The following is a 23608-nucleotide window of genomic DNA, read 5'->3' on the forward strand; positions in this document are numbered from 1 at the left end:
TGTTTTATTATTAATGAGTATTTGTTTGTTATTCCAAAGAATATAACGCCAGTCTTTTTCTGAAGAGAACGTATCTCTAAATTCCGACCACCACTGCAGTAATTCTAGATAGAATAGAGAAATATTCAGTGGAAGGATACTAACATCATAATTGCAATGAAACAAGAAAAGGCCGCCAAAGCGTTCTAGATGATGTGTCAAATACCTTTTCCAGGTGCCATCATTTGAGCTAGCTATTCTTTTTAGCCATGCCAATCGAAGCGATATTATCATGCTATCAAAATCAATCATCTTTAATCCTCCGTTGGAGTATTCATTTATCGCCGATTTGCGTGTGACTTTATCAGGACCATTCCATAAGAATTGAAATAATAACTGGTTTAACTGACTTACAAATTCTTTTGGGGTAGGTAATAAAGATGACACATAAACAAATTTCGGAATTAATAGAGATTTGATAAGTGTAATTTTGCCATAAATAGAAAGTCCTCTAGAGGACCAAATTCTAGTCAGGTTTTTAATACTGTCTAATCTTTCTATGAAATTCTTTTCAAGAAGCAATTTTTGATCATACGTGTAATAAATTCCTAAAGCTTTTATCGGTTCGTTAGGCCATTTAATTCCAAAAGGCTGTGCTTTACAGTTCCTTGAAGAACCTATCCACATAGCTTCCGTTTTGGAACAATTAATTTTTAAGCCAGAGACAATCTTGAATTCATCTAACAACCTAAAAAGAGCAGTAGCAGAGCTTGTGTCGGCAAGTATTGCTGTCGTATCATCTGCGTAAAGAAGAATTTTTGAGTCCTCATTCCCAATAGAGATACCTTTGATATCCTTATTTTGTCGAATCGCAATTGCTAATGTTTCTATAGTAACTACAAAGAGGTAAGGAGAGAGCGGGTCCCCCTGCCGTACCCCACGTTCAAGATTAAAATATTCAGATGAAAGTCCATTGTTTATCACACAACTTTGTATTTTTCTGTAGAACGTTTGGACCCAATGGATAAAATTAGGGCCAAAATTGAAGGATTTCAAACAATAGAGAAGAAATTCCCATTCTACGCTATCAAATGCCTTTTCAAAATCAATAAATATCATTAGTCCCGGGATACTTTCTTTTGCAGCGAAATCCATAATATCGAAAACTGATCTAATTGTTTCGCCGATATATCGGTCTTTCACGTATCCAGTTTGGTTGTGGTGTATAATGTTTGGAAGAACATTTTTAATTCTAATGGCGATCACTTTAGACATAATTTTTGTGTCAACGTTTACGAGAGAGATTGGACGCCAGTTCTCAATATATGAACGATCTTTTCCTTTTTTTTCTATTAGAGTAATTACCGCTTGTTTTTGAGAACAAGACATTTCACCTTTTTCAAAGCTTTCGTTCACGCATTTAAGAAAAGGATCGCTTATTAAAGGCCAGAACACTTTGTAGAATTCTATAGGAATTCCGTCATTCCCAGGAGTTTTGTTGGTTTGAAAGCTTTCGAGGATATTGTAACATTCCTCAGCTGAAATTTTGTCTTCAAAGGTCAACTTTTGTTCTTCGGTTAATTGAGGTATATTCAAATTCTCTAGAAACTTTACAATGTTCCGACGGTTTTCCGCATCACTATTTGAACTTTTGTATAACTCTCGATAAAAACGTTTTTGTTTGTGAAGAATGTCATAGGGATCTGTCTTTACGACGCCGCTTATTACTAGTTTCCTTATATGCTTTTTTACATGATTTCTTTTTTCTAAGTTTAGGAAGTATTTGGTACTTTTCTCGCCGTGTTCATGCCATCGTGCTCGGGCACGGATTATTATTCCGTTGACTTTTTCATCATAAAATGATTCGAGCTTATCCTTAGCCGCATTTAAATTGTCGCCATTCGAATCATTGGGGTTCGTTTCGAAAACCTGTTTCGCTTCAGTATATTCTTTTTCAAGTTTTGATCCTCTTTCGTTTCTCTCCTTTGCCTTCTTTTTGGAATATTTTATAGCATGAGCTCTTATGTTATATTTTATCCAGTCCCAAATGTTACGGTGGTCTGAAAGTTCTTTTCGGCCTTCCGTGATCCAAATTGGTACCATTTTTGTAAGGTCATCAATGTACTCATCATCCTCCAATATGGAGGTGTTCATCTTCCAGAACCCAGGACCCTTAGCCTCTTTGTCCACGTTCCCAAATTCTAAATAGATAGCAGAATGGTCAGATCTGATGGCGGGGATTATATTTGTGGCTTTGACCCAGTCGTGTAAATTGTTAGAGATCAACCAATAATCCAGGCGACAAAATATCGGCGGAAATTGTTGACTCCAGGTAAAACTTTTAGTTTGTGGGTTTTTAACTCTCCATATATCTACAAGATCTAATTGACTTTGGACATCATTGATGGAATTTATCACAGATTTCCTAGGTGTCATTATGCCACCTTTTTTGTCCAGTATAGGATTCAGAGGACAATTGAAATCACCTCCAATCACAATATTTTCTTCTGAATCTAAATTTTCGGTCTGCAGCTTAGTTAACACATTTTTGAGGAATTTAATGATGTCTTCGTCTTTGTTTGGTGCATAAATGTTTACAAGAACATACATTTTATCTTTGATAGCGGCTTTAAGAACGATATACCTCCCCGATGTATCTACAATCTGAGAGTGAATAACGCAGTCAAGACCTTTTTTGATCAAGATTGCAACACCTCGAGAGTTTGAGCTCCCATGGGAGCAAATAAGTTCTGCACCCCATTCGTTTTTCCATTTTAAGTGTGTTGACAATGTCGAATGAGTTTCTTGCAGGAATATTATATCCGAGTTTCGTTTCCGACACCACGTGAAAATTGTTCGCCTTTTTCTGAAATTGCTTAGTCCCCTCGCATTGAGAGATAGTAGATTAAGAGAATGATCGGTCATTGTAGCTGAATCGGGGGAGTGATATTATAGAAGAAGTCATATAAAACGAAAATGAAAACGATGGTATAGCAGAGTGCAAGAAAGTATAATGCACATAAACCGATAATAAACGCATAAAACAAATGATAAATCAACAAAAAAACATACAGTAACGTATGAAGTAAGAAGTTTCCCGAGCATTCACATTTCTAATTAAACGAGAAGGGTTAAGTAGTTTAACACTTATTACACACATAAACCTTAAACTAAATTAAACTATAGATGTGCTGTCGCGCTGTGACCGCTTTGGCTTTGGTTTCCGCTGTTTCTTGTGTCCATAATGAGACCATAGTATGGGAGATTGGTTGTTTCTTCACCTCTGTAGATTTGCCCGTTTATAATTAGCTTATCAACTTTAAAATAGGCTGTTTGCTTTCTCTGTTTGGCCTTTTTCAAGATGGGATATAACGTTTTCTGTATTTCATCAATTTCCCGGGGGAAATCATTCGCAATTGAAATGTTGGTGTTTTTCAAGTTTTTAACAAAAGACCAAACATACTCCTTGTCTTGAAAGAAGCTGAATTTAGCTATAATAGGCCTAGGTTTGGAGTTCTGTCCTCGACTGGTATTCTTCTTAGTAGTGATGCGGTGAACGCGTTCGAAACGGATTTGTTCGATATCTTCCTCTGGGATCTTAAGTTTATCGCGCATCACTTTTTTTAATTGATCTTCAGCAGAAGTTGACTCACCTCTTCCTTCTGGAACATTAAACACTTTTAAATTTTCACGTCTTGTGTATGCTTCTAACTTGATGTTGCGGCATTCAAGATGTTTTATTTTAGCATTGAGGTCTTCCAGATTCTTTGCGTGGGTTTCCAGTGTTGCACACGTGGCGGTTGAAGACAAATTCAGGTCGACGATGTCTTTTTGAGCGATGTTCAGGCTTTCTTGTAAACTTTTGTTTTCTTTTTCCAATTCTATCACTCTACCTTGCATAGCCTCTAACTCGCCGAGTCTTGTTAGCACTTTGTCAAGCTTTTCACTGACTTCATCTAGTTTGCTAAGACAATGGCCGTCGGCTTCATCGAACGCATCTTCCCCGTCAGTCTGTGAGCCGCTTTCCCTTAACCGTTTGCGACTATCGGCTCGGGCGTCTTCTTTTCCCATGTTATTTAAGCGAATGAAAGCCAAGCAGCCTTCGTTGATTACATTATTTTACAAGCTTTGAATTTGATCTAAATGAGCTAGCAAGAACACGTCCGCCTTCGACGAAGGCCAGGTTACCCCCAAATAGCTCAAACTTGGTGAAAGAAGTTACTCCACGAATTCTTTTCTTGGACACTGAACCGTTTGTCATTTCTACGGATGAGTTATTTCAAGTGGATGCATATTTCTAAAAAGTGGTTCAGTCGTTTTTTCATTTGCTCAGGAATGAAACTCGATGGAAACCCGAATTTTTATTCTCAACTGGAATTAAATAACAATCATCTGTACTCTTTTTGGACAGAAATAATTGATATGTTGATGGTTTGTTTGGCTTTAAAATGCGAGCGAACAAGAGGTTTTTTTTACTCCGTTTGCCTAACTGTTTTTCGATGTGCCTCGACAAGTATCAAGAAAATTTGGCGCTTATGTTATAAACATGTAATCGCAATGAGTTCTCGTAAAAGTAAGGAGAAATATCACCAGCGTGTGTTTTCAGAAGTTTGTTTAGAGCACCTACAGGTTGGAGATCTTGTTTGAAGTTTGTCCTTTCTAGCCGATTCTGGCTCTAAGTCAAGCTGGCGTGTTTCAACGAAATACATACAAATGTAAATGATCTAGTTTTCGGAGATAAAGTGGAATAAAGTACATTAATAAAACTCCTTGTTTGACCTTGAACCAACAAAGACGATCTGTCAAATCACGAGCTATAGTACGTCTGTGATTTCTAATTTTAGCGTGATTCCTATTCGCTGGCTTTTGACAGTGGTCTCTGAAATGGCTTCTTTCCTTTTCCGTGGAATTCACTAGTTAGGCAGCGAAGAAAATGACATAATTAAACAATATCCGGGAAAACCAAAAGGCGGACAGTTCCAAAGCCTTTTATTTTCACTAATCCTACAGCCAGTAATAATAAACAACCCGGGAGCTCCGCTTTTAGGCTTGGCTAAATCTATATATTAGACGAGTTCTTGAACAAGATTTGGCTTGCACAAGTGACCATTCTCAGTCCCCTAAGACTTGTGATTTGCTAGAAAGGTCTGGTTTCGCGGAAAAATCAATCTAAGACTAACTCGGTCTGTAAAAACGCCGTTCCACAAATACAATAAAGTTGTGCGTTCCTATATAGTCATAAAAAAAAAATAAAAATACAACTGAGTCTCCTCTTCCTTCTTCATTCACTACTTTTATTTCTGCAAAATCCGGGAAAGATCTGTGAACTGTAATGAGTTCTTTCGTAAAATAAACATGCGATGGAAAGTCAAAAAACTTGTTTAGCATATTATTATTATTATTACTTATTTACTTATTTATCTACTTGTTATTGCGTTCGAGCAAAGCAAGAGTCGATTTGAGGCTGACTACTCGCCTCGACTTGGTGCAAGGGCCTCGAGCCCACACGGCGTGACTTAGTCAAAAAAATATTGCAGTCTCAGAACATGTGCTCGATTTGCTCATGTTGTCGGAGCGTATCTTTAGAATTTTTCCGCTCCCCGAGGTAAGTGAAATTGTGTTTATTTATTCGATAATGACTGAGGCTATTTTTTTAATTCATCGGAGAGCTGTCTTTGCAACTCGACCTTGGTTCATCAGTAGTATCAAGGTGTGATTTGTTCATGTTGCAACTTTTCAGTTCAACTTCTCTCTGTTTTCGGAGTTGTGACACTTTAATTTACCAATATATTGCTTTCGGCCATTCGAAATTGATAAGATGACTTCGGAGCATTTTTTCTTCTCAAATAGACAATGTAACCAAAACGTTCTACAGTCTGTTAATTAGATGCTTTAAGATTTAATGTCAACTTACGAAGTGCAATTATTCAGCTACATTTTAATAAGGCATGATGATTGATCACAAAAACGATTTACAGTCCAGCTATATGTCAAAATGCCAAGCTACGAAATGTTATCGTTGGCTGATTATTACTTAGCATGTTGAATACAATATGAAATTCAATTACGTCTACAACACAACAGGTTATAACCGTTCATTCAAAGGCGTTGTACCATTTGTTTCATTCGATTTTGCCACGACACTACATTGAATATACCTGAATAGAGAACGTAGCCAAAAACGTCGTTACGGTTTATAGCAAACGTTACAATGAATCATCAAATTAAACGTTACTGTTCATCAAATTTCAAGTTGATTTATTACACTACCTGAAGCTCCCAGTGACTATAAGCCCACTTTCTCATCTTTCTTAACTTTTGCTAAATAATCAATAAGTAAAAATGATTTTTTTCTTCAGACAGATACTACTTTTCTTGCTACCCGAGTCTCTCACGGTCCCGCCCCCATCTAAAACCTCTGCTAGCAGAGAAAAGTTGGATCAATAGAATGTGTAAATCCCGGGGTTTAAATGTGACAATAAACTGCAAAACCAACACAACCTCCACAAAACATACCAACATCAAATTGTTTTTGGGATGCATCTAGATTAAATTGCCATTTGATGCAACATTACCATCCTCTCAGTCAAAATGTAAACTAATTATTGGATTTGAATATCTCAACGAAAGGAAGGCCTTTTGGTATATATTAAGGATTTGCCAAATTGTCTGAAAAATACACCACACCCCAAATGTTTGCTGACAATACCAGCTTAACAGCCTGTGGGAAAAGTATCGACTTAATGAAGACTTGGAAAGTATTAGATTGTGGCTACAAGCAAATAAGTTTAGCCTTAATGTTGCGAAGACAGAGTATATTCTCATCGGTTCACGTCAAGGACTGGCTACTGAAGCTTCCCTTTGAACCAAGTGTATTTATAGGGGGTGATCCGATCAAAAGAGTCAAAGATACCAAAATGCTTAGAGTGTATATCGATTAATCTCTTATGTGGAGCAAGCATATTGAAGAAATAACTAAAACGATTACAGCAGGAATAAGTGCTTAGAGATTTAAATCTGCAAGTCGAGATGTACTTGTTTCAGTTTATTGTGCTCTAATTATGCCTCTCTTTGATTATTTCTGCGAGGTTTGGGATTCTTTGGGAAGTGTATTAGCCGAAAGGCGTCAGAAACTCAACAGGGGATGCGCTAGGGTAATCCTGCGTTACTAAAACGAGGCTGGACAGTCTGAATTAGCCCTACGTCATCTTGGCTGGAGTTTACTAAGCGAACGCAGATTTCATATTAAGACAAGGCAAATGTTTAAGGTTCTCCATGACTTGGCCCCGGTGAGGCTTTTGAATATCTTCAGGAACTCGAGTTCAGCCGACAGTTATCATCTAAGGAACGCTGATAATATGCTGGCCCTTCCATTGACTGACGGTTTTTGAAGAAGAGTTTTAGCAATAATGGTGCTGGGGTCTGGAATTTCTTACCCGATGAAATACGTAATTGTGAAACTTTAGCTACGTTTGATAAGCTTCAACCTATAGACCAGATGTCATATAGTAATCTATTTCTATTTCTATTTATTAGGGTTATATTTAATGCATGAATAGTTTTAGTCACGGTAATAAATTTCTATTTATTAGGGTTATATTTAATGCATGAATAGTTTAGTCGTGATTGTTACTATATTAAGTATATTTTAAATTTTAAAATTTTATATTTAGCTCACGCCCCTATTGGAAACCAGCTATTGTTTTTCTTTACATTGTTCAATAGAATAGCGTGATAAAGTTGATCTCTTTCTTCTTCAGTTCGAACGCACTTCCTAATTTCTGATTACTGCTTGTTTAACCTATTTTTCTCTTTAAACGTTGCATTTCTTTTTTTATCATAGACAGCTTATTTAATTTATGTTAAGCTATCTTACATGACTCTTTGGAAGACCACTGATGTAATTCGCTACTTTCCCATTCCCATAATGCAATACGTTTTGAACTGAATATCCATTGTTTTAATACAAGTAACCCCTGCCCCTCGAAATGAATTGTATTATGGGATTTGTAAAAATAGCGATATATACACGCTTTCGTGTATTAACAGTAAAGATTGACCGGTATGATTAAAGAAAAATTATCATTATTAACATGGGTATTACGATCGTTGATTTGATTTGACCACTTTCACTCTGCTTCGAGACAAAATAAATTTTCTATGAACAACACTCACCTCAAGTTCAGCAACTTTATGCTTGGTCTTTCCTAGTTCCTCATCAAGCTCATTGATGTAATCATCTGCCTCTCCACAAACTCCGTTCTTAGATCCATTTATCTCGTTTGTTTTCACATCCGTCAGTTCTTTGACTCTCCGCTCCAATATCTCGATTTTCTTATTTTTGGCAGCAATTTGCAGCACAAGTTCATCTTTTTCACTTTTGAGGAAATTGTTCATGGCCTGTAAAGTCTCAATTTTTTTCTTGGAGGCAACCAGTGCCGCATCGTTTGTAAGTTCCTTCAGGCTTTTGTTTTCTCCTTCGAGACGAAGTATCTCTAGTCTGTAGTCGTCAACATCAATGGATTGTTTTTCAGTTGATATTTTCCCAAGTGACAACTCTTCGATCTTCTCAAGGAGAGCGTGAACTTCCTAAAACATGAAAAAGCTAGGTAGTTCAAATATCTCTTCCACGCTTTTCCCGTGCACGATGGCAAGCGAAAACTATTAAAGGGACAGTGTCACGCTATTTCAATCAAAGCCACTAAAAGGCGTCCTTGCATCGATAAAAACCGGAAAATAACGCTGTAGTTTTGTTACCAATAACCACTGAAGTGCACTGAAGTTGTTCTTTGTTGTTTGCAGCCAAGGAAAGAGAGGATCGAAATGGACTGAAACTTGAAAAAACTGCCTAATTTTTTCAAGTTTGAGACAGTGTCTTCGGAGAGACACCAAAGATTAAATACTAATAGCTCTTTGTGCCATAAATATATTTCATATCTTATCATTGGGTGGTCAGGAATGTTGTACGTGTGAACTGAAGTAGTAATCTAGATTTTTACCCATTTTTGACCTAAAAACACGAAATTAAGCATGACACTGCCCCTTTCAGTTACAGTGCAATTGCTTTAAATTAATTACGTATCGTTTAAATTACATATCGCAGTTTTAAAGGCTTTGCTCTTACATAACGAAGGCGTTTACTCTTGATATAGGGTGCAAGTAGATCATTATTTTTGAAGCTGGTGCAGGTGTGACGTGTTTTCATGAAAACCGGATTGACCGGTGCTCTTGTTCTCACCAACCTGTTCTAACTCAAAAATTCGCTTGTTTTTGTTTACCAGCTCACGCGCAACTTGCATTTGTCCTTCATTGGTTGGGTCACCATATTGTTCGTTTCTACGCCGCTGAGCTTCACTGGTTTCCACTTGACTGGCTTCAAGAGGCACGATCGCTCGGCCCTTGTCAGTTTTGTCACTTTCGAATGGTTCGTGACGACGGTCTTTTGGCTCTTTCTCGATATTTTTAATGCCTTCGACAATTGAAGTCCCTTCAATGGTGTTTGACCTTCGAACCTTAAACTCTGGACCCATTCTTTGGCCCAATCTTCCATCCATTGAAGATGACAATGACTTTTTATCCCTATGTGTCAGCTTTTCTTGTTCATCGCCAACCTGTTTCTGTTTCAGTAATTCAATTTGACGATGAAGCTCTTCGTTTTTACTTTGAATCAAAGAGGGGTTTTCTTCGTCTTGCGCGATTTTCTTATGCAAAGCCTGCAATTCTTTTTCCTTTCCAACAATATCTTCTGCTGTCGGGGATTTTCGGGTGGATTCCATCATCTCCTGTTTTTATCAATAATAAAAAAATATATATATGAGTAATACAAGACTTTATTCAGGTGGTATCTTTTTATCGGTTAACCGATAAGGTTTTTGGGGAGGAATGATGGGTCGGTGTATCAATCGATATCAGCTCGATACTGCCAGTTGTTGTTCCAGCACTCGGCAAAGTCCCTTTTTGACTTATGGCTGTTTTTGCTTAGGTGGCCTCAAACACCACAAGCCTTTTTGGAGACATCACGCCACGCCGGTCACTTCTGCTGGACAGAATAGGACAGTCACAACAATGGGGACTCCATTTCCTACTCCTCTCGAAAAGCGTGTGGGTTCTTTAACGTCCCACAGAGAACTTATAAACATCAAAGATATTTTTGAGACGGGGCCTACGATTAACTATATAGTCGTTACCCAAAAAGACTTGAGAGTCTAACCGTTTTCATATGAAATTACAAAGGCAGCACTTTCTCCCCTGTTATTTTAAGATCCCGAGTGTTGATCGAACCCGGGTTCCGAAACCGTAACCTCCCTCGTAACAGCCCGATGCTCAACCATGCAACTGAGCCACCGGTGCGCGGTCTATCAGAAGACAGCTAGTCGGTCACGTACTCTGTCAGCCGATCAGTCAGTCTCCAAGACAATCGGCCATTTATTCTGTATAAAGGAGTTTACTTTCTAAAGAAACTGCGGTGCTGCGTCGATGAGGAAGTGAAAACCAGAAATAGGATTATCAACTGGGTTGATAACGTAGTAAATTGACCAGCGATTGGCTAACGCTCAAAACGTCAGCTTTCAAATTTCTTTATTGGTCAGTTTACCACATCAACCCAGTGGATAAACCCATTTCAATTATTTTGTAACCGACTTATTCAATAAGTCAGTTATGCATTCATATATTCTACCGACCCAATCTGTTACCATACAAAATCGCCTTAACTACTACCCTTACTTCGGATTCATGCAAAAATAGTCAGTTACCTGTCGATTTATGTTGCTTTCAACCATTAAGGCTTCAGATTTGGAGTTCGTCAGAGTTGGACGTTCGTCCCTGATGCGGGAGCACTCTATATGCAAACTTGTGTTCTCAGCGCTTAATCTTTCGTACTCTCTTACCAGTGTTGCAATTCGTTCCTTGATGGCAGTCCAGGCCTTGCTTTTTCCAGCAGAAATATCCGCAGCAGTGACTCGAAAAGACCCCAGAACCGTAGCTTCTTCTAATGGATTAAGGACGTTGGAAACAAGCCTGTGTCTAGTGCTTTCAAGTTCGTACATCAGGGAATCATTCTCTTTCTTTTTGATGTCAATTTCCTCAACCTTGGTGACACCACTTTTCATTTCCAAGTCGAGTTTTTCTCTCAGTTCCTGAAGTTCTTTCTCCAGTGCGTCGACACGCTCTTTCGAAGAACGAAGGTCTTTCTTGAGAGAAGAAATAGTTGTTTGATTTTCATACAGGTTGTCAACACTTTGAGCTCGATATTGATACCAGGGCTTTCGACTTTCGTTCCCAAATTTTCCCGACTTGAGATCTTCCTCAATGAGCTTGGGTTCTAACTGCTCTCTTCTTGATTGAACTGTGGTTTTTTTCTTCTCTGCTCTTTCTGCTCCAGCGCCGACTTCTGACATTCCTCTCAGTTTGGAAATTTCTTGCTGCATTTTTGTGATTCGCTGCTGAAGGTTGGCGTTTACTTTGTTGAGTTCTTCATTACGACTTTTTGCCTCGGCAAAATTGTTACTCTCGATATCAACATCCTCTTCCAGTTCCCTGTTGATTTTCCGAATGCGGTCGTATTTCTCTTCCAGATCAATGTAGTTTTGATTTAATTCTTCGTTTTCTTTACTGAGATCTTTAATTTCTTGTTCTGCGTGTTCTAGCCGTTGTTTTACTGGATCGTAATCTTTTCTTACTTCTTGAAGCTCTTGCTCTGTCCCTTGCAAATCAAGTTCTAATTCATCCTTTCTCTTTTCTAAAAGATCTCTTTTGCTAGTTACGCTTTCGAGTTCACTAGATGCCACTTCTAAACGCCCCTCGATAACACGCAATTCTTCTTTTAAGCAGCCATGTTCTTTTTGTAGGCCTTTGTAGGTCTGCAAAAGTTCCTTGTTCTCTTCACTTAAGTCTTCTACCTCTTTCTCAAGAAATCCTATTTCTTCTTTCAACGTTTTGATCAAGCGGGTCTCTTCTTTCGATTTGCCCGCTTTTTTGGCACCGGAATTTTCCATGGCTTGAAACGAGCTTTTTTCCATGTCAACCCACTGATGATCCTTTATCATGAGATCTATCTTCTCCTCATCAGTTCTTCGAGCAATGGTCATTTGTTCTTCTTCACGAGATTTCTCATTTTGAAGCTCCTGAAGGTCTTTCGTTAAAATGTCAATCTTTTTCTTCAATGCCGCACATTCTTTTTTGAATTTCATTGTCTCCAATGCTTGGTCCTCAAGTTGAATTTCGAGGCTATCATTTTTTTCTTCAAGTGATCTCTTAACCTTTAAGTCTATACTCAGGTTTTCCTTCAGTCTTTGCATAATTTCCACCTTGTCCAACAGAGAGTTCCTTTCTTGCTTCAAATTTTCCAATTCATGGACATCTTTTTCCTTTTCTTTTTTTAGAGCACTAAGCTCTTCTTTCATTCTCTCAAACTGCTCAACATTTTCCTTTTGTAAATGAGATGTTCTTGAGTTGAGTTGTTCAAATTCCTGAAGAAGATTTTCATTTTCGTCGTTCAGTCTCTCAACTTCTCTCAAGAGGTTGTTTTTATCGGGTCCCAAGGCACTCAAATTCGCACTATCTTCCTTTACCTTCGCCTTTTCATTCCTTAAAATTTCAAGTTCCTGCCTCAAGGTTTCATTCTCTTTTAAAAGGTTACTTTTTTCCCTTGAAAGATTGATCTTGTCATTACTGGATACCTCTTTCTCTTTCAATAGGATTTCATTCATATTCTTTAAGTGCTCTATTTCTTTCGTGGCAATTTCTTTTTCATTTTTAAGACCCGAAAAAACTTCTTTGATGCCTTCCATTTTATCTATTTCCTTCAGTAAATCCTCGTTCTCCGCTAGTAGTTTTCGAATTTTTTCCAGTCCAACTACCTTCTCCTGTCTGAGTTCATCAAGTTCTTCTTTCATGTTATCAAACCTTCCAACCTTATCAAGGAATTGATTGCTTTCGTCTTTCAACTTTGCAATCTCCTTTCTCAAAGTTTCGTTGTCTATTCTAAGATCCGAAGCATCTTCCATTACTGCACTCGTCCTTTTAAAACTAAATTTGAGTTTATCGTAATCCTCTCCTATCTTAATTGATTCGTTAACCATTTTAAGAAGCCTATCATTTTCGCCCCGTAAGAGTTTGACCTGCTTTATGGCATCTTGTTTTTCTTTTTTTAGGCAGCGGAGATCCTCCCTTAGCTTGCTAATTTTAAGTTCTCTTTCCTCGTTTAACTTGTTCACCTGGTCTTCTCGGAAGGTCTTCTCTTCCTCCGCTCTTTCAAGACGTTCTTTCATGATATCCATCTCATCAACTTTCTGATAAAGTTTTATTTTTTCTTGCCTCAACGTCTCTGCCAGCTTAATAGCTTCGTCTTTTTCGGTTTGAAGGGAGATTTTTAAACTATCCTTTTCATCCTTCATTCTTTCAAGCTCATCGCTGAGACGGTCACAATTTTCTTTCATCTGATCTAATTCGACAGTTCTTTGAAGGAGTTGCAGATTTTCATTCTGTAACATCTCCACTTTCTTTGACACGTTGTCTTTTTGCAACTTTATAATGTCTAAATCTTTCCTTTCTTTGTTCAATTTTTCGAAATCTTGAAGAAGAATTTCCATTTCTTTCCTTAATAATTCAATCTCCTTCATCACGTTTAAATTTTTGTCCTTCAAAGTTTTGATCTCGTTCTTGTACTCATTTATCGTCGCTTTATCAGCCGAGCTGTCCAACTCTCTCGTATTCATCTCCTTCTCCATTTCCTCCACCCTGCCTTGAAGGTAAATGCGCTCTTTGTTCAGTCTGTCAGCACGATGAGTTTCATCACGAACTTGTTCTTCAAGTTGATGCCGTTCACCAGCAACCTTGTCCAGATCTTTTTGCAGGGAGGTGTATGCCTCGGTCACCGTCTCTTTCTCGTGTACAAGGGTACGTAAGTTGTCTCTCATAGACTCAATTTCGTCTTTCATCTTCATAAGTTCATGGATCCGAGTTTGCATTGACTCTTCCAGGTCCTCGCACTCTTGTTTTTCTTTCTCCAAGATCTTCTTTTCCTTCATGAGGTTTTTATGCTTTTCTGCAAGTCGGTCGTACAGGATGTCGCCTTTGTCTTTTTCTTCCGTTATTACTTGCACGTCTCTACTTAACGACTCTACTTTTTTACTCAGAGTGTCGATTTCTCGTTCTTTATGTTGAAGTCTTTCCTCAGCTACCTTTCGCGAGGAACTTTGCTCTTCCAATTCATTTTTCAGTTGATTGCACTTCTCTTCCAACTCTCTATACATTCTCATTCCATCTCGCCTCTCCAATTCAAAATTTTGGATCTGTTCTTCCAAACCACGTGTCCTTTCTCTTTCTCGTGCCAATTTGATTTCTTGTTCTTCAGAGAGTTTTTGTAACGTTTTGAAGTCATTTTTCATCGCGATGGCTTTTCCACCTCCATTTAGGCCGTTGGTATTCCTTTCCCTTTGTACTTCTCCACATGTTTCTTCGTCTCCCATTAAATGATCTATTCTCATAAAAGGCGAATCATTGGAGATTACAGATTCACTTTCCAACTGTTCCTCGTTTCTTGTAATGAATTCCTCCTCCACAACATTTGCGTAATCAAAGCTTTCCTGAAATATGGACGTTAGCGACAAACAAGCCAACAAATAGAACATTAATAATCCCTACATTGAAATCCTGTCAAGCTCTTTGTCTTAATGTAACGATATTCTTTTCAAATGTAAGCAATAAAGGAATCAACAATAGTATATTCTCTAATTAAAAAAAAAGAATCAGTTTTTCAAGTTATAAACATAATAGTACTATGCTAAAAGATTTTAAGGGACAGACCCCACTTTTCCCTATAATATACATGAAAATTTTTCTCCATTCTGCAGATTTGTTACGAGAATGCAATGCAGTCTTCAGGTAACAAAGGGCAGAAAAGAGTAAGTCAGTGCAAACCAAGAATTCTGATTGCATGGTCAGTTATGAAATATAAGGCATATCAAATGCGAGCCCTGGATGACTCGACATTTGAGTACTTGCGTGATAGGCTTGCGTTGCTTCTGTTTAATCCCGATAAGCTATCTCAGTAGAAATGTTTTCGTTTATTTCATTACTTAAAAGTAATCACATGATTTTTTTCGTGCAGTTTGGTATAAATTTATTCCAAATTGCTTTCGAAATTGTGTGATTACTTTTGCTGACCCCACCCCTTAGCCTATTTCTTATTTCTTTTTCAAAATGTATCCTTATAGGAACCCCCTTAATCGATTCAAATGAACCAGGACCGCATGGAAATGGTTTGTTTTTGTAATAATTTTTATGTCTGGCGTCACTAATAGCGATGTTTCTCATTACGTCACCCATTGTCACCCACCGCATTCATTTAGTCTGTTCATTAGAACCCCTATCTTCTCGAAGCACTTGTCGGGGTCTCAAGTTGATTCTTGACCTCTTTTAAAAGAAAAGGAATAATTTGGTTTTAAGAGCTTTGCTTTGATCATGAATATTATATTAAATTCAGAGGACTCTTTGCAGCCTATGCATGTTACACGGTGAGATCTATGTTTGCATTGACTATCTCTGCAAAAGAAAGAGAAGCATCTTTTAGTATTACCTTTTCGGTGTTTTCTGTCTTTTCTTCCAAATCTTTGCTCCTCTGGTTTTCGGTAGCAAGACGTGACTGTAATGAAGAAACTTCTTTCTTCAGATTTTCAATAATGGACTCGTAATCCTCTATTCTATTCGCAAAGTCTGCACTGGAGAACTCCTCGTCTTCCACCTCTTTTGTTATTTTTTCTTCCTTTTTTTCATTCGCTTTCGCCCGCAGCATCATTATTTCCTCGTTAGCCTCCTCTACTTTTGCCTTATAGTTCACGATATCGCTGCTGTTTATCGTATTTTCTGTTTCAAGTTGTTCGATTTTCTTTTTCATGTCGTCAATTTCCGCCTCTTTGTCTTCCAGATCATCTTCCAGATTTTCACGATCCGTTGACAACAACTTGACCTTGTCTTGAAGGGTGGCAATCTGGCCTAGTAGATTCTCTTGTGGGGGAAACAATCAGATCCAGATGTGAGTAAATTACAGGTTTGCGCGGGAAAATGCTAAAGTGATTTACGCATTTTTGATTGGCGAACAAGGGTAATGAATTTAATAAATGATAAATCGTTGAGACCTCGAGGGCACGGTAAACGAAAGTTTGGATCAGACCTAAATTCTCTCTCAGGCTATGGTCTTGGTTTTGAAACTACCTTATCGCAAACTAATGGCTTTGTAAACATTTGTTATTTTTTCTGTCCTTTTAAATTGGACTATAAATCCTTAAAATTGCGATCGCTGTTCAAAACCTGTTTAACTTTATCCGATGGATAAGTCACATCCAACATTTTCAATCTGTGCTAAGATTTAAATATTTGTTCGCGTAACTCGTATAAATGCTCTGAGGACATCTAATTAAAGGCGTGTTCGAAAACTGTTAGTCAATGTTTAACGCTGTGAAGGATACCGGTATTTTGCACTCTGGATGGCGATTTATCCACTGGATAAACTGAGTAATCCAGTCTTTGAGCCTTTAGGGCCCGACCTTCAAGTTTATTGCTGTTTACGATTGATTTGGGAATAAGGTATTTTGCATTAGCTACTGTAACTATTATGATTGACTAAATCGGGCATTTTGCATATCCATAGTTATTACAATATTTCGTGCATACCTTGCGTTCCATCATTGTTAACTGTTTTCCTGGCCTCCTCTAGGTCTTCATACGCTTTGCGTAATTTTGACGATAAATCTTCGCAATTTTTCTGCGATTCTTCTCTCTGCTTCTTAATCACGTTCAACTCTTCTTCCATTTCATTTACCTCTTTTTCAAGACCTATCTTGGTTTCTTTTTCCTTTGTGATAGCGTTCTCCAATCTCAACTTCAAGTCATGATTTTCTCTTTCTAGAATCTCCATGGTTTTCTCCAAATTGCTTTTCTCTGACGCTAAGAATTTGTTCTGATCATTTAGGATTTCAAAGCGTTTTGTGAATTCGTCGACTAAAGATTTCTTCTCTTCTTTTAAGGCATTGTATTGAGCTTCAGACATATTGCGGTCATCTTTAAGTCTGATAATCTCGTCTTCAAGAGTTTTATTGACCATGGCATTCTTTTCATTCATCTCTGCCAATTCCTCCTTTTCTTTTTGCAAATGTCCATGTTTTTCTTCAAGATCATTCTTTGCTTCGTGATATTCTTTACTTTCTCGTTCCAAAAGAAGTATTTTCTCTTCAAGAACATCACGGTGATCCATTATTTCTTTGAGTGACTCATACTCATGAGTCAAAGTTTCCAATTTCTTTGATTTTTCCAGAAGTTGGTATTCTAAAACTTCCTTCTCTTCTTCCGTAACCTCCACCTTTTTCAAAATGTCGGTATTTGATTTGACTTGCTGCGACAAATTCGTGTTCTCGGCCTCCAGCTTTGAAACTTTCTCATTCAGCTCTTTTCTGGAAGCCTCGCTCATGCGCAGTTCATCCTCCATGACGTCAACCCTTTCCTCCTCGTCCCGAAGTTTGTGTTCCAAGAGTTTGTTTTCTTTTTCAGCGTATTGCAGTTTGGAGAGAAGTTTTTTTACCTTGGACTCGAGCATTTGCGTATCTTGTGCCATCTCTTGCTCGTCAAATTTTCTGCTTTCTGTGGAGAACACAGAAAATGAATCGAAATTTAGTGATGGATGAACCATTCAAGAACCGAGGAATCCTCACACCAATGTGACCTGAGTTCGATCCTTGGGATGACTGAGTTGTTCGGTTACTATACACTTTCCAACGACTTTCATTGCTATTCAATTGAAATACAATACCAAACAACCCAGGATTTGGTTGGGAGCAAACTGTTATTATGTCGCATGGGTATGCTTGGTGACGATAGCGCGGAAAACAGCTGACGCGCAATAACTGGCCCAGCAGTTTTAATTTCCGCCAAAAAGCTATACATACACAAAATTATATTCAGTGAGAACGAAAAAATAACAAAAAAAATTTTTCCTCACATTTCTGAGGATGAGTTTTTCTTGATGTGGCATGGGTGCCCTGAGAAGAATGAATACGCTTTTCCTCTTAATGCATCATGGCAACCAAAATTTTTTTATCATGAAAATTCTATGCATTACCTTGTCTCTTTTTCTCTGTTGGTGATATAGGAAGTGGTCTATTTTCAAGGACCAACTCGCTCTAAAAGAAATGAAGATGGGTATGTCAGAGGAGTTATATTTCACGGTTGTGTTAAAAAAAAAAAATAAGTAGCGTACTTTCATATCAGTTATGACATAAGTGAATTTTAAAGCTTCAATACATATAGGAGGTACATCATTATAAATATATGGCCTAGATTACATATGCAGAATTTTGAGCAATTCCTCAGTCTTCTTTACTCGTGCAACATTGACGGTCTACTTTCGTCAGCTAATTAAATGCATTGAGTCTTAACTTCCTTCGCCCATTGTCAGGACCATTCGATTCGTCTTATGACTTTGAAAGCCGCAAAGCATTTAAGCAATTTCCCGGCTCTCCTTTATTCTTTCGATATTGTTTACTCTCATCGGCTAATAATATACATTCAGTCAACTTCTTTTAGCCTATTGTCAGGTTCTATTCGATTCGCCTTATGACTCCGACAGTTGCAAAGATGTTGGGTTTTGAACCCGTTCGACAAGTGTATTGTAGTCAAAGCAGTCGTGACGACAAGCACTTCTTAGCCGGAAGACGAAACAGTAGCGTTAATTGCATATTGAAATTAATGTGGTTTCAGGTAAAAGGTCCGAATTGCCGACAACTCCATTTTCATGCAGAGATACATCAGGGGCACCCAACGTCAATTTTCGGAAAATATCTGTTCGGAAGACGATTTAAGATCTAGAATTTTCGGAACGGTTGTTTTTAAATATCTTGCTTGCCTGCCTGTCCTAGCATTTTCGAACATCCTAAAGATGGTATAATTGCCCATTTTTAACGGATTTTTACCCTAAAAAGGTCACCTAGAATTTTCGGGAGCCGTTTCTCTGGCTGAAATTTTCGAAAAGGTAAGTTTTAATCCCTATAATTTTCGGATCACTAGCCTTTCAGCTAGGAAATCCGAACAGATGAAAAATTTTTAGGGGATAAAAATATGCCTATATCTACTGTTTAAATACTAACATACGTTTGACAAGGCTATGTCTAAGTGGTTTTGAACTATATTCTCGTTGGGTGCCCCTGATACATGAAGCGATTAATGTAGTCATAATACGAGTACGATGGGCTCACGATTCCTTCAGAAACTGAAGAAGACGTTTCCGCATGGACATCAATTTCAACACCATTTCATAGCTATTTCCTTATAAGAATTAATCTCTTCTGGGATTTCGTCGAACCACCTTTCGATAGTTCATCGATTATTTCTTCAAGATTACCTACACAATGATTGATTCAGTTGGGATCATAGGTGTCATTTGAGCTAGTTTCGAAAGACAAGTCACTTCCAATAAGGTTAACAGTAGCCCAAAACAGTTTCTCTTTAGACATTTCAAGATTTTATTTAACGTGGACCCTTTTTATTAGTTTTCAACGACATTTCTCACGAATAATTAAAATGTCGGAAGCCGGTTTGCCATGAAATTTGGATTGAAAGCTTCATTTGGAGAGATGAATTCCAAGATAAAATTCTCAAATAAAATATTTTGTTATGAAAATAATGTGGACGTGGTTCAAGCATGTCTAAATTCCTGACGGGAAAGCTACTTTACGTCGGTGGTTTTTACGATTCGACAAGGAATGGTTAGGAAGCGAAAATCGATGCTGGGTTAGAAAAGTGAAGAAGATGAAGCTCCTGGCGTACTCCGAGTATTACATGCAATTCTGTCTATATCTTAAACAAATTTATACGTTGCTGAGGGTGAAGGATCATTCTGACGTGTGTTTTCTCAGGGGCTAAATACTTTTCAGGAATTTTGACCGCCTGGTTGGTGCAAAAAGAAGAGAAAACAGGAAAGTCAACCCGGAACAAGTTTGAATGCATGAACTAGGCATAAATATATTTACTATCACCCAACTAGTGGACTAATGCAAATCCTGCATTTTAATTGGCTACGCTACTAGAGGAATATTAGTAATAGTCCTCGAGTAGCGAAAAGCGTGACGCTTTCTTTCGTTTTCTTCCCAGATATTTTAATAAATATTTCTTCAACTTGCATTTGCTAACTTTTTTATTGCCTTTTCTGTCCGACTAGTTGGGTGACCCTTCGCCCTCAAGAGCCACGGGTCTAATTGTTAAATATTCACTGACAAGTGAGACTGACACACACTGGTCAGCTGGAAACGATCCAGAGTGATTATTACAATACATCATTTCGTAATATAAATGCTGACAGAAGGGAACTTAAGATGTGATTTTTGAGGGTTTTTTTTATGAGTTAAGTGCTCACTTTACAAATACACCGATTGCTGAATATTGAAGGTTTACATATAGAGATATTCTAATATCTGTCTCTTGTCATTGGAAATCTAATCGCATAGTTCTTTAAGTTGCCTTTCAAACGTACCTCAGATATTCCTTTGCTCTTCCTTTTGCCGGTGAATCCTGGTGACTGCAATGCAAATAACAAAACCGAATATTTTGTGTCTTAAATCTTGTCTCTTATCATGAATTATCTATCTGTGAGGAAGTGTATCGATTTTAATGTTGAGGTTCCGAACCTAACTTAATCATACTCCTGTCACTCTAATAAGGGAAAACCAAGACGTTCCCAGGTTTCTCAACTATCTCCTCTTCAGTTTGACGAAGTCATTTTTCTCACTTAGAGGACGTGTATGTGAGTTGTAAGATGCTTAAAAACAAACACTTCGGTCAAGAGTCGTTGACCTTGATTTTCTATTTCTCTGATGAAGCCGGTGAGCACGAATATCAAGGGTGATATTATAAACCAGGAGCTAACATAATTGTCGTCAATTCGTTCTCTTACGCAGGAGTGAGTATTGATATTCTGTTCACTAGTACTAATCTTCCCATAGCTTTTGGAGAGAGGATCATAACTTCAAATAGATTGCGCTTGTATTATTTTTGGCATAATTTCAAGAAAACTAGCAAGGATCACTGTTGACTGACGTGTTGTCTCTCAAGCACGTGATTCAATAGATTAGGTACAATCCTACGTTTTTTGTTCATATTCACTGATTAATTGTTCAATTACCTTAATCCAGTCATGTTCAAGACACTGGTCTGCTGTCATACGTTTTCTGTAAGACGAAGAGAATAATTGTGTGGTTTCTTGGTCAGGGAAATCTGGTAGGGAAGGGGACGGGGTGGGACGGGTGGTTAGTTTAGAACCATTTACTGAACTGTAGAGGCGAATATTTAAACATAAATGGTCATAAATCAGCCGAAGCATGACAAAACCGGGTTTTAAGTCTTTTTCTTAGCCAATTGTATAGTATAGAAAGGAAGCTCATTGTCGAAAATACTTAGTGGCAACGAGGCAAGAGTAAGAGGAAAAGCCTTTATCAACATGAAGAAAATCACTTGAATTTAAAATTACTTTTAAAAAATCCAGTCTAAGGACGCTTTGCATTTGACAGAACTGACCGGCCAGATCGGGCATTTGGAAGGACTAACTCTACAACGCATTCAAATTAACACTTTTCGAGGATGATATATACTCCTTCAGAAGAATGCGAGGTATTATCATGCAAGTGTTCCTTCTACTTGTTGCAGTTTCTTTGCAACTTGACGGGTCTGGCCGGCCAGTTCTCACAAAAGGAAAGCGCCCTAAGTTACATTTTGTAACTTGGACCCTGATTATTAATAAAATACGAATAGGGAAGGAAGAGGCCAGTCAACGATAACGCCGCAGTGCTAGCATCACCTCACAGCTGCTCCACCTGCGGAAAGGACTGTCACTACAGAACTGGCTTCCACAGCAAGAGCAGAAGCGGCCCCACAAAGCGATGGCATTCTTGAAGCACATTTCTTTGATATTTCAAAATAAAAAGGCCAACAACAATTGATAAAAGTAACACATAAACTGTGTATCATCCTGATCAGTTCACAGACTGAGGTATTTATATGATTTGTATATGTTGTGGTTTAACTTTGTTTTTGGATTGAAAAAAATGATTACCTGGGTTCTTTCATAAGTAGCCTTGTTATGAAGTCCTTTGCCTCCTTGCTTACGTAGTCAAATACATCAGAAAACTCCCAGCGTCCTTCTGTGATACGACGAAATGTGTCTTCCTCGCTCTCACTCAAAAATGGTGATTCACCACTCAGCCTACATAGAAGGAATTGAGGATCAGATCTATTCGTCTTTTCACGACTGATTGCTTGGAATCTCTTAAGTTTGAGCTTTCCCTTTGCCAGAACCAAGACATTATTCAACGTCGGGAAACAAATTCGTATAGCAAAACTAAAGTACTAACGCATGGAAGGCCGACAGATTGCAAAAATGAGATGTCGCGAGGAAGGAAAAAGCTTTGGATTTCCTGTAACAATGCATTCGCCGTGATGATGAATGCAAGAGGGAATGAAAACGGAACCGGCCAGTCTTTTATTCATGCCTTGTGTGAAACGAATGGCTCTTTTATCGGATAACCAACTATGAGAACAGTAGCGTATTAGAGCCACAAAAACGCCCGATATCATACATTGACATGTATACTACCCGAAATACGTTTCAGAGCTGCTCGGTCTTTAAAAACTTGTGACTCAATAGATATATATAACCTGTACTACTCTCCTCATTATGGGCTAATGACCAACAAGCCAACATTTAAAGAAACAGTTGAGACATCCGGCATTCCAAACTAAACAAACAGCTCCTTTCAACTGAACCCACAGATATCTTTATTAACTTAGGATATCCTTTATCAAAGACTTCTGTCAACAATAGACCGAGGCAGGAAAACTGACTTAATACTCATCTATTTAATATAGATGGTATTTTCAAAGCTAAGGCTTACAGTTCTTCAAATCTCACCTTGTTTAAACCTTATTCTTATCTTTTATCAAAAATATGTAATCTTGAAGAAACAGTTATTATTGAGGATGAACCTCTCCACTGAAACGCCCCAAAAGCTAAATTGTACCTTCGTCTACATTGTAAAAACTTGAAAACTGTACATTGCAAATGAAATTATTTCATGATGACCATTGAGAGGGAGAGGGGGGGGGGGGGGGGGGGGGGGGTGGAGGTAGGTTCGATTTCCATCCGCTTAGGGAGTGCGGTGAAAAACCACCACCCAACGAACGGCTGGATTACTGGTCTGCGTAATTTGTCCGTAACGCAGCACTCGTCGCAATTGTATTTTGTATTCAGCCAATTGTATTTTGTGCTTGGCGGGCAGGTGACTTTCTGATTGGTGGAACATACAATTGGCTGAACCAGTGATCCAGCCGTGGTGTGCGCAGAGGAATGCGGGCGCACAAGAACGGCTGGTCAATCGAGCCTATTCAGGGGGTGAAAATTAATTTTCACAGGCACGAAGAAATAATATTACAGTGCAACGTGCCTTACCGTGGCCACCCAACAAACTTTCAAATTTGACAACATACTTGTAAATACGTCAACTCAACAACCCATGCAACGGTGTACAAATTACAACCGTACGAAGTTTGCAAGGAGGCATGACTGTCAATGAAATTCGCACACCCTCAT

General features: G+C 38.2%; 2 protein-coding genes across 2 annotated transcripts in view; both read right to left on the reverse strand.

Moving 5' to 3' along the window:
• Positions 1 to 23608, reverse strand: part of LOC138033874 (uncharacterized) — a 60105-nt gene that overhangs the window by 5825 nt on the left and 30672 nt on the right. The window contains 9 exon segments of the mRNA XM_068881741.1: positions 8155 to 8568; positions 9222 to 9761; positions 10734 to 14567; positions 15560 to 15987; positions 16654 to 17616; positions 18095 to 18155; positions 20501 to 20545; positions 21149 to 21194; positions 22076 to 22225. Coding sequence (XP_068737842.1) covers positions 8155 to 8568; positions 9222 to 9761; positions 10734 to 14567; positions 15560 to 15987; positions 16654 to 17616; positions 18095 to 18155; positions 20501 to 20545; positions 21149 to 21194; positions 22076 to 22225 — 6481 coding nt within the window.
• LOC138033364 (CAP-Gly domain-containing linker protein 1-like) lies at positions 3299 to 4050 on the reverse strand. Its single transcript, XM_068881104.1, has 2 exons — positions 3549 to 4050; positions 3299 to 3330 (listed from the first exon to the last, which is right to left on the reverse strand). The coding sequence occupies exons 1-2, from the start codon at positions 4048 to 4050 to the stop codon at positions 3299 to 3301; spliced, it is 534 nt and encodes a 177-aa protein (XP_068737205.1).

This window comes from Montipora capricornis, chromosome 14 (genome assembly GCF_036669925.1).
Source record: "Montipora capricornis isolate CH-2021 chromosome 14, ASM3666992v2, whole genome shotgun sequence".
Lineage (NCBI taxonomy): Eukaryota > Metazoa > Cnidaria > Anthozoa > Scleractinia > Acroporidae > Montipora > Montipora capricornis.